We start from the raw sequence: 14,286 nt of genomic DNA, 5'->3' as shown, positions 1-14,286 counted from the left end.
ATACTGCAAGCTATGGACTTTGACAAAACTTTTGGTATGCTGCCTCGTAAAACACTGCTTGAAAAACTAATCAGTATCGGCTTGAATGTGAGTGCAGCCACCTGAGTTGCAAAAACAAACACCCCCCTCAAACAAAAAAAACAAAAAACAAAACCCCCAAAAAAACCCCCCCCCCCCCCGAAAACAAAACAAAACCGAAAACAAACAAAAAACCAACAAGAACGAAACCCTGTCCCTCCCCGGAAAAAAACCAAAAAACGCCCCCCAAAAACCAAAAACCAAACCCGAAGAAATATCATGAAATTTGAGAAATAAAAAGGAATGCTAAGTAAAACTGGATGGTGGCAGGGTGGCACCGAGCTTTATTCTGATGGCTGCTGGTGATATGTAAAATGGCATTAGAGGAAAAAGAGATGGAAGGCTTAAGGAGAGGGAAGTAACACTGAGAGGTTAATTCAGGATACACACAATTAGCCAGCAGCGAAATGGAGGACTTCGAGTACGGAGTTTATTGTTTGTCTATTAAAAATAAAATACAATAACCAAGCAACTAGAGGGTAAGTATATGGGAAGGGCTGCCCCGTTAGCGGGTAAGGGATCTGTAATGTCTCCACCAGCGGCACCAACCACAGCGCAAACAGACTGAGACGCAACGGACACTGGCCACCCGGGCTCGGAAGCGGGCCGGCCGCGGGGCGAGGGCTGCGCTGGCCTGGCAGGGCGCGGCGGGCTCGATGTCGGCATTACCCCACCCGGCCCGCCGGCAGACCCGCCCCGCGGGCGGGGCGGGCGGAGGAAGTGGCCCGGGCAGGCCGGAAGCGGCGCTGACGAGGGGCTGGCGGAGCGGGGCGCTGGCCGGTGAGTGGGGTCGGGGTCCTGGCGGGAGCCGGTGGTGCCGGGGCGCTGAGGACAGGTGTTCCCGGCGGGGTTGGGGGCTGTCGAGCAAAAGTAGCAGCTTCTCCCCAGAGGAGGGGGTCGATGCGGCCGGGTCCCTGAGGACTAAGGAAGGCGGCCTCCGGCAGCGGGTGGTTCACCGGGATGGGGGTGCGGGTGTTTCTGAGCCCGGTGAGGAGAGAAATCCCACGTCTGCAAGGCACGGAGAGGGAGGGAGGAGTTGTGAGGTGAGGGATTTGCCCAGGACTTACGGAATGGCACACTGGCAGCCCTGAGGTGAAAGGGGTGGGATTTTTCGGCAGTAGGAGTTTGGGCTCGGTCTCATACACCCTGTTCTAAGGAGCTCGGAGAACCGCGCGCCTTATTTTGCTGTTGAAGTGATACTGGCCTGCAAAATACCTGTTTTACCATCTGTTTTACTGCCAACTTTGCTGTTTGTCTCCTTTTTGGAAGATGCAATCTGTTTGTCGAGCAGGCTAATCCTTCTCTGTGGCTTACCTACTGGAGGTAGCAAACTAGTTGCAGGCTTTCATACCCTTAGGATGTGTAATAGAGCGTACTGCTTCAACACAAAAGATGCAGCCTTAAGGCCTTTTCAGACACAGAGCACTTGACTCACCTGCTGCAGTATGGAGCTCTGTGCCACCATGGCTAGAAGAGGGATTTGACCCTTGCAAAAGGAAGAAGTGAGTGTTAGCCCAGTTGTCCTGCATTGGGTCCTCCCAGGCAACAATAAAGTAAGTGTCTAACTTGGTTAATGTTACAAAGGCTATAGCATACTACAGTCCAGTGATATGTTGGTAGCAGTGTTTATGTCTGGTGCTAATTGTTTGTTGTCATTTTTCACAGGCATTGCCAATGGATGAACTGGTGCATGACTTGGCCTCAGCCTTAGAGCAGACTTCAGAACAAAACAAACTGGATGAGCTATGGGAAGAGATGGCACTAAGCCCACGGCAGCAGCGGCGGCAGCTCCGCAAGAGACGGGGTCGTAAGCGACGCTCAGACTTTGCGCATCAGACAGAGCACGCCTGCTGCTACAGTGAGGCCTCAGAGTCCAGCTTGGACGAAGCTATCAAGGATTGCCGTGAGGTGCTGACAGCTAATTTCAGTGACTCTGATGACATGGCAGTGGTCAAACGACACCCAGCTCTTAGTGCCACCCTGAGGAGCAAGCAGCACCTGTGGCATGAGTCAGACTCCTTTACAGAGAATGCACCCTGTCGACCTCTCAGGCGCCGACGGAAAGTCAAACGTGTGACATCAGAGGTGGCTGCCAGTCTCCAGCAAAAGCTCAGGGTGTCAGAGTGGAACTGTGAGAGGGGCTGCAGGTTCAAGTCAGCCAAGAAACAGCGCCTTTCACGCTGGAAAGAAAATGCCCCTTGGACATCATCCAGTCATGGCCTTTGTGAATCAGGAGAGAACAGGCCCTTCCTCAGCAAAGGGGGAAGGAAGGAGCGGATGGAGTGTGAAGCTGATGATCAGAAACAGGGCTCAGATGAAAACATGTCGGAATGGTGAGATCTTGGTTTCTTCCCTGTGGTAGTCAGATGGCTGCCTTGCTTGCAGCTGCTTGTAAATCCTGTGCCTTGCTTTTTGAAGTTCTTATCAAAATTATTCAGTGCTGCTCTCTCTTTGAAGAGGAGAAGTATCTCAGCTACTTCCAAACTGTAGATTCTTTCCAAGTCTTTCCTTTCAACGCTGTATAATGGCCCGAAATGCTTCCTTGATAAGTTGGGAAGCTGATATGTTTCTGGCTCCTGTTACACAAGGAGTCCTCTGAAATGTCTGTGGCCCTGCAGCTACAAAGTGGCATGCTTGTGGCCTGCGGTTTGGAGAGTAAGTCCACCTTTGGCACTTGTGTGACTGATATGAACTGATCTCAGTTTCTTGTTTTCAAAATTTACCATAGGTAGTAATAGAGAACAGATAAGACCTCCCATCATTACTGCTAGTCCTCTGTACAGGTACTGTGTGAACCTCAGTGTAAACATCTTGCTTGCAGTTCTACATCTCTGCTCTGATCTGGTCCTGAAAGGCTAGCTAAGGGGAGAATGTAGTGAGATGATGAAGAAGTTGAGGGGAACTTGAATTACTTACAGGATAAGCCTGTGTCTGGTGTGTCTTCATGTCCAGTTTTGGAGAACTTTGATGAATTTGTGTCAGAATTTCAGAAGGGATTAAAAAGAGACATTTAAATATCATGGTCTGAATTTAAAAAAAACTTGGGAGTTTAAAAAACTTGGAAGGTTTTTCCCTCGAGTGTGACTTTTATTCTTTCTGTAGAAGGTTTGGTGTTATAAAACTGCTTCTGTCTGAAAAGATTTTTCAGATTAGAAAAGAAGTAACTGCTGAGAACCAAGTGGAGGACATTTCTTAACGAATGGCATACAGAAAATGAATGTGATTGTTTATTTTCTAATTATCATTGTGTAAGAAGCAGCAGACATTGAGGAAACATGTAGAACAAAAAACCCCATATTTCATGAAACATGAGATTTGGAACTCTACTGCAGGACATTTTGGAGGTCAAAGATTAAGTATGTTCAAAAGTGGGATGTGGAGCGTAGATTTATCAGGGTCTGTTAAACGTTACAGACCAGATGAAAGATCCAGCTCAGGAAGTTCTTGAACTACTGACAGCTAGAAGCTGGAGAAGTATACAGAGGAGTCTGCATTTGTCATGTTCTCATGTTCTTTTCTTAAACCATCCGCTGTAACAGGCCGTATCAGACAGAGGGCAGTGCATTTGGAAAGTATAACTGCTTGATCCAGTATGATTGTTCATATGTTAAAGTTCATTTAAGTGTTCTGACAGTCTAACTCTTGCCGTTTGTCAGAGTGGACAGGTGGCACTTTGTTATTACAGCTTTGTGGATAACAGCTGGAAGCTCAAACTTCTCAGTGGTATTTCTGGGGTATTGTGAAGAGCTTAGGTTGTAATAAGTCCTCACTGTCCTGGCCCAGGGGACCACTATTGCATTTTTAGTGGGTCAGCATGGTTTGTATGTAACTTACAGGCTGGAAGTAGCAAAAAAGTGGTCACTTTTTTCCTTTAAGAGTGGCTATTGTTGCTAAAAAGTGGGTCTTTATAAGAGACTTGTGGATGCTGTTTTGCTACTAGTTGTTAAAAGCAGTTTTATTTTTTCAGAGCTATTTGTTGGTATTCCAGGAAAAGGAATGTGCTGAGTAGCTCCTGAATGTTGCATGTCAGTGATGATGGACTGAGAGATACCCTTCCTTGATGTGGCAGTGATGGACAGTGTTCCTTGAGTTGTTTGTTTATTTTTTCACCAGTCAGAGTCTGTTCCATCATGTCAAACTTGAACTTAAACCATCAGGCTTTCATCCAGCCTTTATTTGTTCCAGCCTTTGAAAGAGTTAATAAAGAGCTATGTCCGGACTGTTACTTGAGGACCATGCTGATTTGTTCTCTCTCAGTTGTCCCTTGCTCTCAAACTAATTATTGTGCAAGTGTATGCACCAAATGACACTTACCATCTGCTGCCAAATCCTTGGGATTCTCTTCGGAAAGCTAGGGCTTGGAATATTTGACCTCTGCAACACCACATGGGTGATCTGTGCTATGACTCACTGGGGAGGGTCAAAGTTGGAGGGAGAAGTACATAGAACCCTCTTCAGTGTGGAGTATCCCTCATGGCAGTGAAGGATCATGCTTTGGTCTCTGCTGCTCTAAATATAGCACTTTGCTGCTAGCAGCAGAGTGCAACTGGCTGTGCTTATCTCACTCCCACTGTCCTCTAGATTTCTGGTACAGTAAGAGAAGTACTTTGCACAGATGTATGACAAGGGCATATCCTGAGGAAGGGAGAAGAAAATTGGATGCCTAGGGGAGTGAATGGTGTGGTTGTCATCACAAGGAAAGGTGACTGATGCTGCTTGTGGGACTTGGAAGCAATCTGTGGTGATCTGGTGATTTACAAAACTTTCATACTGAAGTGGTTCCACCACTGTTCACTCCTCTAGCAGTAGGGAGTGTCACAAACGCAGTGGGTTTTCAGGCAAACTAAGCTGTATATTGAGAACGTTTTTTTTTTTCCCCACCTTCTTTTTCCTCCCCTCCACTGACACTTGCTTTTCTTTGTTATGCAGGAATGAATCTGTAAATGCTGAAGTATCCAGTATTTTTCTCTGCTTTCTAGAAGGCTTTTTATCCTAAGTTAGATCAAAACCCTTCTGTATTCAGTCGATAAACTCCCATTCACTGAGAAAGTCTTGGATATGAATTCTTAACGAGGAGGTAGTTTTTTATAGTTTGCTCGTGGGACTGCTCCCAGTCTTTTCCTGGAGGAAGATGAGCTGCGGTGTTATGGTTCAACATGTGCATGAAATGAAATCTTTGAAATTGTTTGCCAAACGTGGCAAGAGGTGAACACAAAGTGAGAGAAGGAAGGATGTGCAAGAACATGATGAGGAAATGATGATGGTTTTGAATTGGGTAATGACACGACTCAATGCCTGATCTATAAATAATTGTGGAAACAACAGAGGAAGCAAGTGGTTTAAGCAGTCATTTGTATATTTGTACAAAGGTGACAGTTAGCTGCTAAGTTAACTGTTAGAAGTAGCATGCCCTTCTGTCCCTTAATGTTTTGAGGTTCCCTGCAGCCATAATAAAGCACAGGCAAATTATGTATAGAGTGCTGAAGTTCTTTCTCTTGTTCGTACTTCCAGGTCTGGGTTTGGTTTGAGGGCTGAACAAACCATAGTACAAGAGCTGTCTGAAAAATGACTTTCAGTGGCATGCTTACTAGTGAAAGATGTGCAATTGCTCTCATCTATTTTCAAGTGCCAGAACTTTTAGTGTGACTTTTTCGAACTGGGGATTCTACTGGCCCAGCAATGCTGTGAGATTTTGCTGGTTTAATGCTTATGTGTTTGTTGTGGATTAAACTGGATAGGCAGCTCAGCCCCACATAGCTGCCTTCTCACTCCCCTGCAGTGGGATGGGGGAGAGAAGTGGAAGAGTAAAAGTGAGAAAACTCCCGGGTTGAGGTGAATTCAGTTTAGTAGGTAAAGCAAAAGCTATGTGCACAAGCAAAGCAAAATAAGAAATTCCCTACTTCCCATCAGCAGGCAGATGTTCAGCCATTTCCAGGAATACAGAACTCCATCATTTGTAGCAGTTATTTGGCAAGACAAATGCCATAATTCCAAATGTCCCCAGATTCCTCCTTCTTTTTCCCAGTTTTTATTGCTGAGCATGACACCATATGGTATGGAATATTCCTGTATTCAGCTGGGGTCAGCTGTCACAGCTGTGTCCCCTCCCACCTTCTCGTGCACCCCCAGCCTCCTCACTGGTGGGGCAGTGTGAAAAACAGAGACAGCACTGGCACTGTATAAGCACTGCTCAGCAATAACTAGAACATCAGTGTTACCAGCACTGGTTTGGTCACAAATCCAAAACATACAACCATAGAGCTGCTATGAGAAATATTTAACTCTGTGCCAGCCAAAACCACTACTGTATTCTGGCCTGAGAGCGTAACCATTGCTTATCCTGGGTGTGCAGTTAAGTTGCTTTACCCTTTGGAAGGGAGCTCTTTTGATGACAGCCTGCAGTGGCATTCAAGAGTCTGGCTAAGCTGATGAATTGGAGGCCAGTTTCTCCATAAAGAAAAAATTCCTCTCTCTTGGAAGGCAAGTGACAAAGACAGAGTGTTCAGCTTCCCCTCCTTCTCCAGCCCAGCCTGACCTTCTGCAGCCCCTCGGTGCCTCTTGTTTTCTTATTTTTATAGAAAATCAATATCCCTCCTGACACAAACAATAGCTCAGGCAAAAGAATAAATGGGGGAAACCTGAGATCTCTGTCCATCACCTCTCACTTTAACTCCCCCAAACTATTTAATTATAAGCATGCTTTGCTCCAGGTGTTTCTGACAGTGAAATTGCTAAATGAGGACCATTTTAACCAAAGATTGCGTGATCAATAACACTCTATAGCAGTAGCTTGTCGGATCAATAGCGTTCATTATTTCATGGTTAAGGTAAGTAGCCTCCTTTGCAAGTGGAGGTCATTAATCAGTGCTTACTGGACCTGCAGAAAGGCTCGCGTAGTAGGAGTCTAGTTTGTGTTCAGCCCTGCAGTGTAAAAGGGGTGGTGAAGAAGATGAGATCCCTGAAAGTTTGTTCCAGTAAAGCACTGGCAGTGATGCTTATCTATAAGGAACTAAAGAGCTCTCAGTGCAACAGGATGCTTTAAATACTATTAATGTGATCTGGAATCTTGACAATGCTTTTTCCTTTCTCAGGCACCTTTCCTCTGAGGATGCTAAAACCCTTATGAAGGAGTCACTTGGTCCTCACATCTGCAGCTTATGAGGACTGTTAATCCAAGCTATCAAAAGAGAAAGCAGACACGCTAAGAGATTGGCCCAGGGTATACAGTGAGTTGGTAGGAGAGCTAGGAATGAAACAATTAACTCATGGTTTTCAGTCCTTGGCCTTAATTGCTACGGTGTATATGTGGGAGGGTGAAAGAATGGCCAAGCTTTGTAATGGATTAATTTGGAACTTGATATTAACTTAAATACTGAAATATGAGAATGATGTACAATTTGTTCATCCTTTAAGTGTAAATGGCCTTTATAGAATGATGAAGATGCAGAGTTTGTATATATCCACCATGATGAGTTGACTGTGCTTTAGGGTGCATTTTCTAAGAGCAGTAATATGCTCACAGAATGGGGGGTTTATTGTGTGCCTGCAGTTCTTTGGGGTGACATATTTTGTGGTCCCTCATCATTCAGCCTTCTGAACCAAGGGGTTTCCAGTTGATACTGGTGTCTAGTATGATTGAGTTTCCCTGGTGAAGAGGGATCCAGAGATACTTTCAAACAGCATGCCTAGAAGGGAGGTTGATTTGAGTGCTGAGGTGCACCAGGTGTTTGCATCTAAGATCTTAGTGCTACAGGAGTAGGCAGTAAGCGGTTTCTGCTTGTCCTGGTATCTCTTGGCTAAATTGGAGGAAGTACGGCCTGAAGTGTCCAAGGATTGATTTAATGTCAGCATTAAAGCCATCAGATGCTTGGTATTGACCTGAGCATGTACTTCTGCTACATACATTTATCCAGCTCTACAGTCAGTTAATGGCTTTCTACACATTAATTATTAGCTTTATTCTTCTGTTCAAGAATTAAGAGTCTCCCCTAACTGCTTCAGCAAACGCAAAGCATGCTCTAACAAGGTTGCATTCAGCAGCAGCAATTCATGCTGTGCTAAGGTATTTAGCTGAAGAGTTGTAAATGTACCAGCTACTCTTCACTCCAAATAAAATAAAAGTTGCTGTTGAAGGAAGGGTTTGTGTATTAGTGTAACATTTTTGAGAAAAGGGAATCTGAAGTAGAGAACTTCAGAGGGTTTTCAGTAGCTGTTAAGTGACCCAAGGACAGAGTTTTTAACTGCACTTAATTTCCTGGTGAGTATTCCAGACAATGTCATAGTTAGGTTATTAATTCTAGTACCTGAGGCAAATACCACTGTATTAATTACTTTTTGATAACTTAGAACTAAACTAGATACAGGATTCTACTCTTTTTCAAGTGATGCAGCGTTGCTAGGTTATAACAGGAAGCAGTTATGTCCTGTCCATGTATCTGAAATGCAATTTTTTGAGATGTGTGAAGCGTTTTGGTCTTGGAAAAGCCAGTAGAATGCAGTAAAGTGTTTTTTGTTTTGTGCCTGCTGCAACTGTAACCATGTTTTTTTTATTTTGTTTTCTGTTCCAGTGAAACCAGCAGTGTGTGCAGCAGCAGTGATACTGGCCTGTTTACCAATGACGAGGGCCGACAAGGTAATAAGTGTCTTGTGGTTTTCCTTCTGTGCTGCTGGGGAATTTTTCTTCCTTTCTTTACAAGTGCAAAGAAAGGTGTGTGTTTAAAGAGGAATGCAGAGGGAAGTGTGGGAGAAAAACCAGTGTCACAGAGGGGCTAGAAGTTAAGAAATGAGATGAGGGCTGCAAAAATGTGATTTTCATAACAGTACACTCTTCCTGCTGAAATACTTTGTATATCAGATCCACAATATTTGCAATATAAGAAGCTATTTTTATGGAAAGGCACAGAAATACAAGGGGAATTTGAGAGCTCTCCACAATGAAAGAACACGGCTTATGATTTGTTTCTGTAGATGTTTTAGTTGTTGTCTACACACCATCAGTGCCTGAATTTGTTAGTTGTTTTCTCTCTTGGTAGAAAGAGAAAGTGTGAAAAAAAAATTACTTAATACTGATAAGTCACCTAATTGTGCTAAGAAGATGACAGTAATACATGATTGGTTTTATTTCTTTAAATATATGTTCTTCCCTTGCCCTTGTGTGCATTAGTTGAACCTAGTATTTTCAATGTCTGTTGTAGAAATTATTTCTTAGGAGTTTTGAGTGTGAAGTGTAATCTGGCTTTATTTATCAGTGACAGCACAGTGTCCAGTTTATGGGAGATATGGCAGAACTAAGTATGAAATAGGTTGTAGTAGGCACATAGGCACTCAGGACTATATTTGGAGCATGTGGACTGTGACCCTAGAGATCTGCAATTCTGTGCACTAGGATTCTGTCACATTTACCAGACTAAGATTTGGATGAAGTCTCTTCTGGGAATATATGTGTGCTAAGGGAAGTAGCATCAATAGCTCAGTAGGAAATGCTGCTTCCACTAGCTTGTTACTGACCTGGGTATCTGTGAGTGAGGCAACACAAGGATAGCAAATATGCTTGCATGTTTTCTGATGATATTTTAGGCTGTAGGGTCAATCTGTTGTGATCTCCATGGGTATAATTAGGGATTTCAAATATCAGCTTTGACCTTTGCTGAAAAATAACTGTTTCCAGCCTCTGGTTCTTCAAAAGCAACAGAAAAGTAAAATCTTTTGTCTTCTCTTTTTACTGATGATTGTTCGGGGGGTGGCTGAAATCAGTGAGCACTTGTGTATCAGTTGATAAAGCAGGGTGGTGACTGAAGCGTTTTACTTCATCACCCAAGGTAAGATTGATGTAGACTGGATACTCTATATATATACTTGTCTATATGCTTGCTCTATATACTTGCCCTGGTTTTATACCCTGTTTTAGACATTAACTTTTGGCTGCTTCTAGAAGTAGGATACTCAGTATACAAGAATATGTAGAAATGTGACTCAGATAAATTAATAAAATCCAATTACAGCCTTACCTGTCTAGGTACTAGAAGAGATGTGACATCCTAGTCATCAGGCCTCGATCTGTTCAAACAGTTTATACTGTCATGGATTTCTGGCCAAGATGTTATATTAACTGTTATGTTAAAAGGGCTAAAAAATATTGTTGGACTTTCAGGCTAAATAAGAAATATCTCTTTCCTTTTTTTTTTTTTTTTTAATTTGGACAATTTCTAGTCATAAAGTAAGTAAAAAAACAACAGCTGTCTGTGGTCAGTGAGATGGGGAGAGCACAAAATTATTTTTCTCACAGATCATCTTCTTAGAAATAGTTTTCTAGTACAATTCCAAACTGAATAATGGGAAATTTAAGTTTTTCCCTTCCTTCTTTTGAGGTTACATCATGTAATATTTTTGCTGTTGCTAATTAAATGAGTTATCATTGCAATTACACATACCAGCACACTTCTGTGAGCAGAGAATGGTCCTAGTTTATAATTTGATTGTAAGGTGGGTTTTTTGGTTTGTATTTGTTACACGCATTGAGATCTCTCACAGTGAAAATTACTGCAGTATTAGCATATGATCCTGATTGTTAAAGTTTGTTTTATGAAATACGAAAGTAGTGATTTGAGATATGACACTGCACTATGCTCATAGACCCAAAATGGAAGGGATAGTTTTGCACAAATTGTGATCACTTAGAAGAACTATGCAACATTATTTGATTTTAATTTACCAAGAGATGCAGAAGGATGTTTATATTTTAAGATATAAGTGGTAGGTCAACTGATATATCACAGAAATAAAAAGCAGTGTCAGAGCTTTGGGCTTAAGTGTTCTGTCTGTCTTACCTGTTGCTGATTGGAGTTGGTTTTGTGTGTTGCTGCTTCTGTTATGTGCAAGATTGCAGCAATTCTTACTAGGCTGAGATTTTCTTAGTTTCTTGTACTGTTGGGGTTTTTTTGTTTGTTTGTTTGTTTGTTTAGATTTTTTTAGGGTATGGGGGGGGTCCCTTTTTTTTTTTTTCTGGCAAAATGTGTGGATAGGCATCATAGACTTTGGTCAGGAGTAATGTAACTTAGTGAGGAAAGGAGAGTAAGTGGGGATGCTTGAGTTGAGACTTAATGGTAGGTAACTGAGAGTTTTCCCTAAGTCAGGTGTGTTAGTTTTTTAAGGCAAGATGAAGGACCATGCAATTACATGGGACTGTTTGTTAGTTGGGCTACTGAAAAGCTACGTGTGTCAGGTTCTTTGCCTTCCTCCTGCTTTTTTCATACACTGCTCATGGGCTACCACTCCAGGGAGTCTCTGGCCTGACAGATTTACTATGAATGGTGCCTGATGCAGTTCAGTTTTAGACTGCAGCTGCATTAATTAGTGATACAGCTTTATGGAGACTTTTGTCATGACTTCTGTTGCTGCTGCTTCAGTTTTGCAGAGTGTTTGTAGTTCTGACAGATTCTAAGAAATTTTGATTGAGAAGAACTCACAGCATGGTTAGTGCTTACGCTCAAAGTGACCATTTCTGATAGTTGTGTGTTTTTCTCTTAGCTTCTGTCTTAGGAGAGTGGGGATCTTTCTCATCAGTGAACATGCTCCTTTTGCTTACTCTGTGAGCCTGGTCTTTTTCTCTTGTGAAATCTCTCCTGTGACTGCCTGTAGTGTGTGCCAAATGATTGGCCTCTACCGTTGTCACAGTAATTACTTCAGAGAAAGAGTTCTGCATAAGACATCACACAACACTGAACTAAGGTTGATGAGATGCAGTAGCAACAGAGTGCTAAAGCTGCCCTAGGCAGGTCTATAAAGAGGACTTTGTTCTATAGGGAAATTCTGTAGACTGATGAGTTGGATAGTTTAAAGCATTTAGTGAGGCCCCATAGTTACTGAGGATCATTGAAATGGAATACAAATATGAGGCTCTTCAGGAAGGAATTCCTAATGAGACTTCAGCTGTTTCACATCCAAATATGCCTACTTCTAATATTTTGAGGGATTGTCACTGGGCACATTGATATTATTTGTGGCTAATTCCATCCTGTTTCTTTAGGAGATGATGAACAAAGTGATTGGTTTTATGAAGGAGAATGTGTTCCAGGATTCACTGTCCCCAACCTTCTTCCTAAGTGGGGAGCTGATCACCGATCTGAAGTGGAGAGGATTGACTCAGGCCTGGACAAGCTCTCAGTTTCCACGTTCCTTTTGCCCTCACGACCAGCTCAGAGAGGTGAGATCCATCAGGAATGCCATGTGTTTGAGAACTTCTGTTGTGGTGGGAGGAGTAGATTCTGTTTGTAGGTGTTGCATTTAAACTGGTATTGGTGATCTGTTTTGGGATTTTTTCATGATCCAGTTAAAAAAAGCTGCACTATTGGAGAGTTTACTGTAGTACTTCTACCAGCTGCCCACATTCTTGAGTCTTCTTTTTTTAAAAAATATGGATTTTATTTGATTTGTGGATAAACTGGCGTATCTACATCTTTGAGACTGGAAAACAAGAGACAGAGGATCTGATTTGATTACTGAACTAACGATTTTTCCTGGTGGTTTTGTCAGGAAGAATCTTCTGTGTTCATTGCTCAGTTTTTCTGGGTTTGGTTTCCAGGATTTCATGCTCGCCTGAATCGCCTTCCAGGAGCTGCTGCCCGTTGTCTCCGAAAAGGTCGGAGGAGGCTTGTTGGCAAGGTATGCCCATTTGAAAGATGATAATTTTGTATTTTCAATACTGATCAGTCTTGAAGTACTATTCTAAGATATGTAAATTGTCTTCTGCAGAAAGTGGCCCTGTATATTTTTTGTTTCATATATTGTTTGATTTGTTTAACTGCTTTGACTGTCAGAAATTGATTGAGTGACTAAGTGGATTTTAAGGCATGTTTGGGGTGGCAAAGACAGTTGATCAGCACTGAAAGTGGTATGAAAGGAGGCCTGAAGATGAATGACAGAGTAAATAACAAGAACATTTAGACAGAATGTAGGGGAAAATGGTGATAGCGTGAGACTTGTGCATGCTCATCTGAGACCACAAGGGCAGAGAGGTGGCTCAAAGGTGAAGGAAGGCCAAATTTTAGATAGGGAAGCTGACTGATATTAATGGCAGCAAAGGAAGGTGGTTTTAGCGGTTGCATTTTTAGTGGGGTGACAGAAGAATAAAAGGGTATATGCAGTAATGCAGACAAAGCTACCCAAAGCCACTGACTAGTCTTATTATATAGAGGGCAACCAACATACAAAATATTAGTCCTTTTTCTAAAGGAATAAGCAATACTTTGCAGATGTCTGCTTAAAAGGAGGGATACACTTGTTTGGGTCTGCATCATGGAACATTGGCTGCTGTGTTTTGTTGTAAAAGAAGTTTCTGAGAGGGAAGGTGTTGGCTGTGTTTGGCTTGTCTTTTATTGCAATATTCTCTGTGCTTTTGAAAAACTGACATAAGTTCTGAGCTGAGTGGCCATAGATAGAATCTGCTAGCAAGGTGTGTTAGAGGGGCCCAGGGTCTAGAGGAGTGTGACAGTTGCCTTCAGTTCAGTCATACGTGAAAGATCCTTGTTTGCCCCTTCTTTCTTCCACTCACCTTGCTTAGTTGTAACCAGTGTTTAAAATATGAATCCTTAGCTGGCAAGAGACTGGTTTTGGGTAGGGTTCCTCAGGCCACCTGCAAGTGGCTGGGCCTGGCGGCACACCTCTAATGATCCAAATGAGAAGGATAATATTTACTTGTTTAATTCATCTTCATCACCTTAAAGGGATCTTTGTCATTTGCAGCAGAGGTCACTGCTCCCCCTTCCCCATCTCTCTCGAAATTGTAATCATAAATAATGAGTTTCATTCAGAGCTCCCCGCCAGCGAGCTGCTAATTACCAAAAGTATGGCTTGTAATTTACACAGTAATAAACTGTAAATTTAAACATTATGGCACTTTAAGTTAATAATTTTCCTGCTGTAACAAACAGCCCATCTTTCACCCCTGCTGCTACAACTGCCACCAAACTTTGAGTGTGTTTTGCCTATGTACCTGGCACAAACAAACCATACCTGTGAAAGACTTATACCCTCATCTTCAGCCCCTTGCTGCAAAGTATACTTCCTTCTTGGAGGGAGTTGCTATGCAGATGTGAATAGCTGGTGCTTCAGGCTGTGTGTGTATGTGTATTCCAGCATCAAGCACATATACAGGGTAGCATCTCACAGGAAGCAACGTGCTCCCAGTGCAAGTCCTTTCTTCTAGGATCT

At 42.7% G+C, this 14,286-nt stretch overlaps 1 protein-coding gene across 8 annotated transcripts in view; it reads left to right on the top strand.

Annotated features, from left to right (window-relative positions):
* GPATCH2L (G-patch domain containing 2 like) overlaps nucleotides 1-14,286 on the top strand; it is a 45,393-nt gene that overhangs the window by 9,464 nt on the left and 21,643 nt on the right. For 4 of the 8 annotated variants that reach the window (XM_027637869.1, XM_027637870.1, XM_027637863.1 and 1 more), the window contains 5 exons: nucleotides 1,592-1,631; nucleotides 1,744-2,411; nucleotides 8,646-8,710; nucleotides 12,104-12,280; nucleotides 12,659-12,738. In XM_027637869.1, coding sequence (XP_027493670.1) covers nucleotides 1,753-2,411; nucleotides 8,646-8,710; nucleotides 12,104-12,280; nucleotides 12,659-12,738 — 981 coding nt within the window. In that variant the 5' untranslated portion in view covers nucleotides 1,592-1,631; nucleotides 1,744-1,752. Of the gene's footprint in view, nucleotides 1-290; nucleotides 859-1,108; nucleotides 1,632-1,743; nucleotides 2,412-8,645; nucleotides 8,711-12,103; nucleotides 12,281-12,658; nucleotides 12,739-14,286 lie in introns of those variants that run through there. The other 4 variants (XM_027637868.1, XM_027637866.1, XM_027637864.1 and 1 more) reach the window with 4 other exon arrangements.

The sequence above is a fragment of the Corapipo altera genome, unplaced genomic scaffold (genome assembly GCF_003945725.1).
Source record: "Corapipo altera isolate COAL_440 unplaced genomic scaffold, ASM394572v1 23, whole genome shotgun sequence".
Lineage (NCBI taxonomy): Eukaryota > Metazoa > Chordata > Aves > Passeriformes > Pipridae > Corapipo > Corapipo altera.
This window is presented reverse-complemented; position numbering and strand designations above follow the sequence as displayed.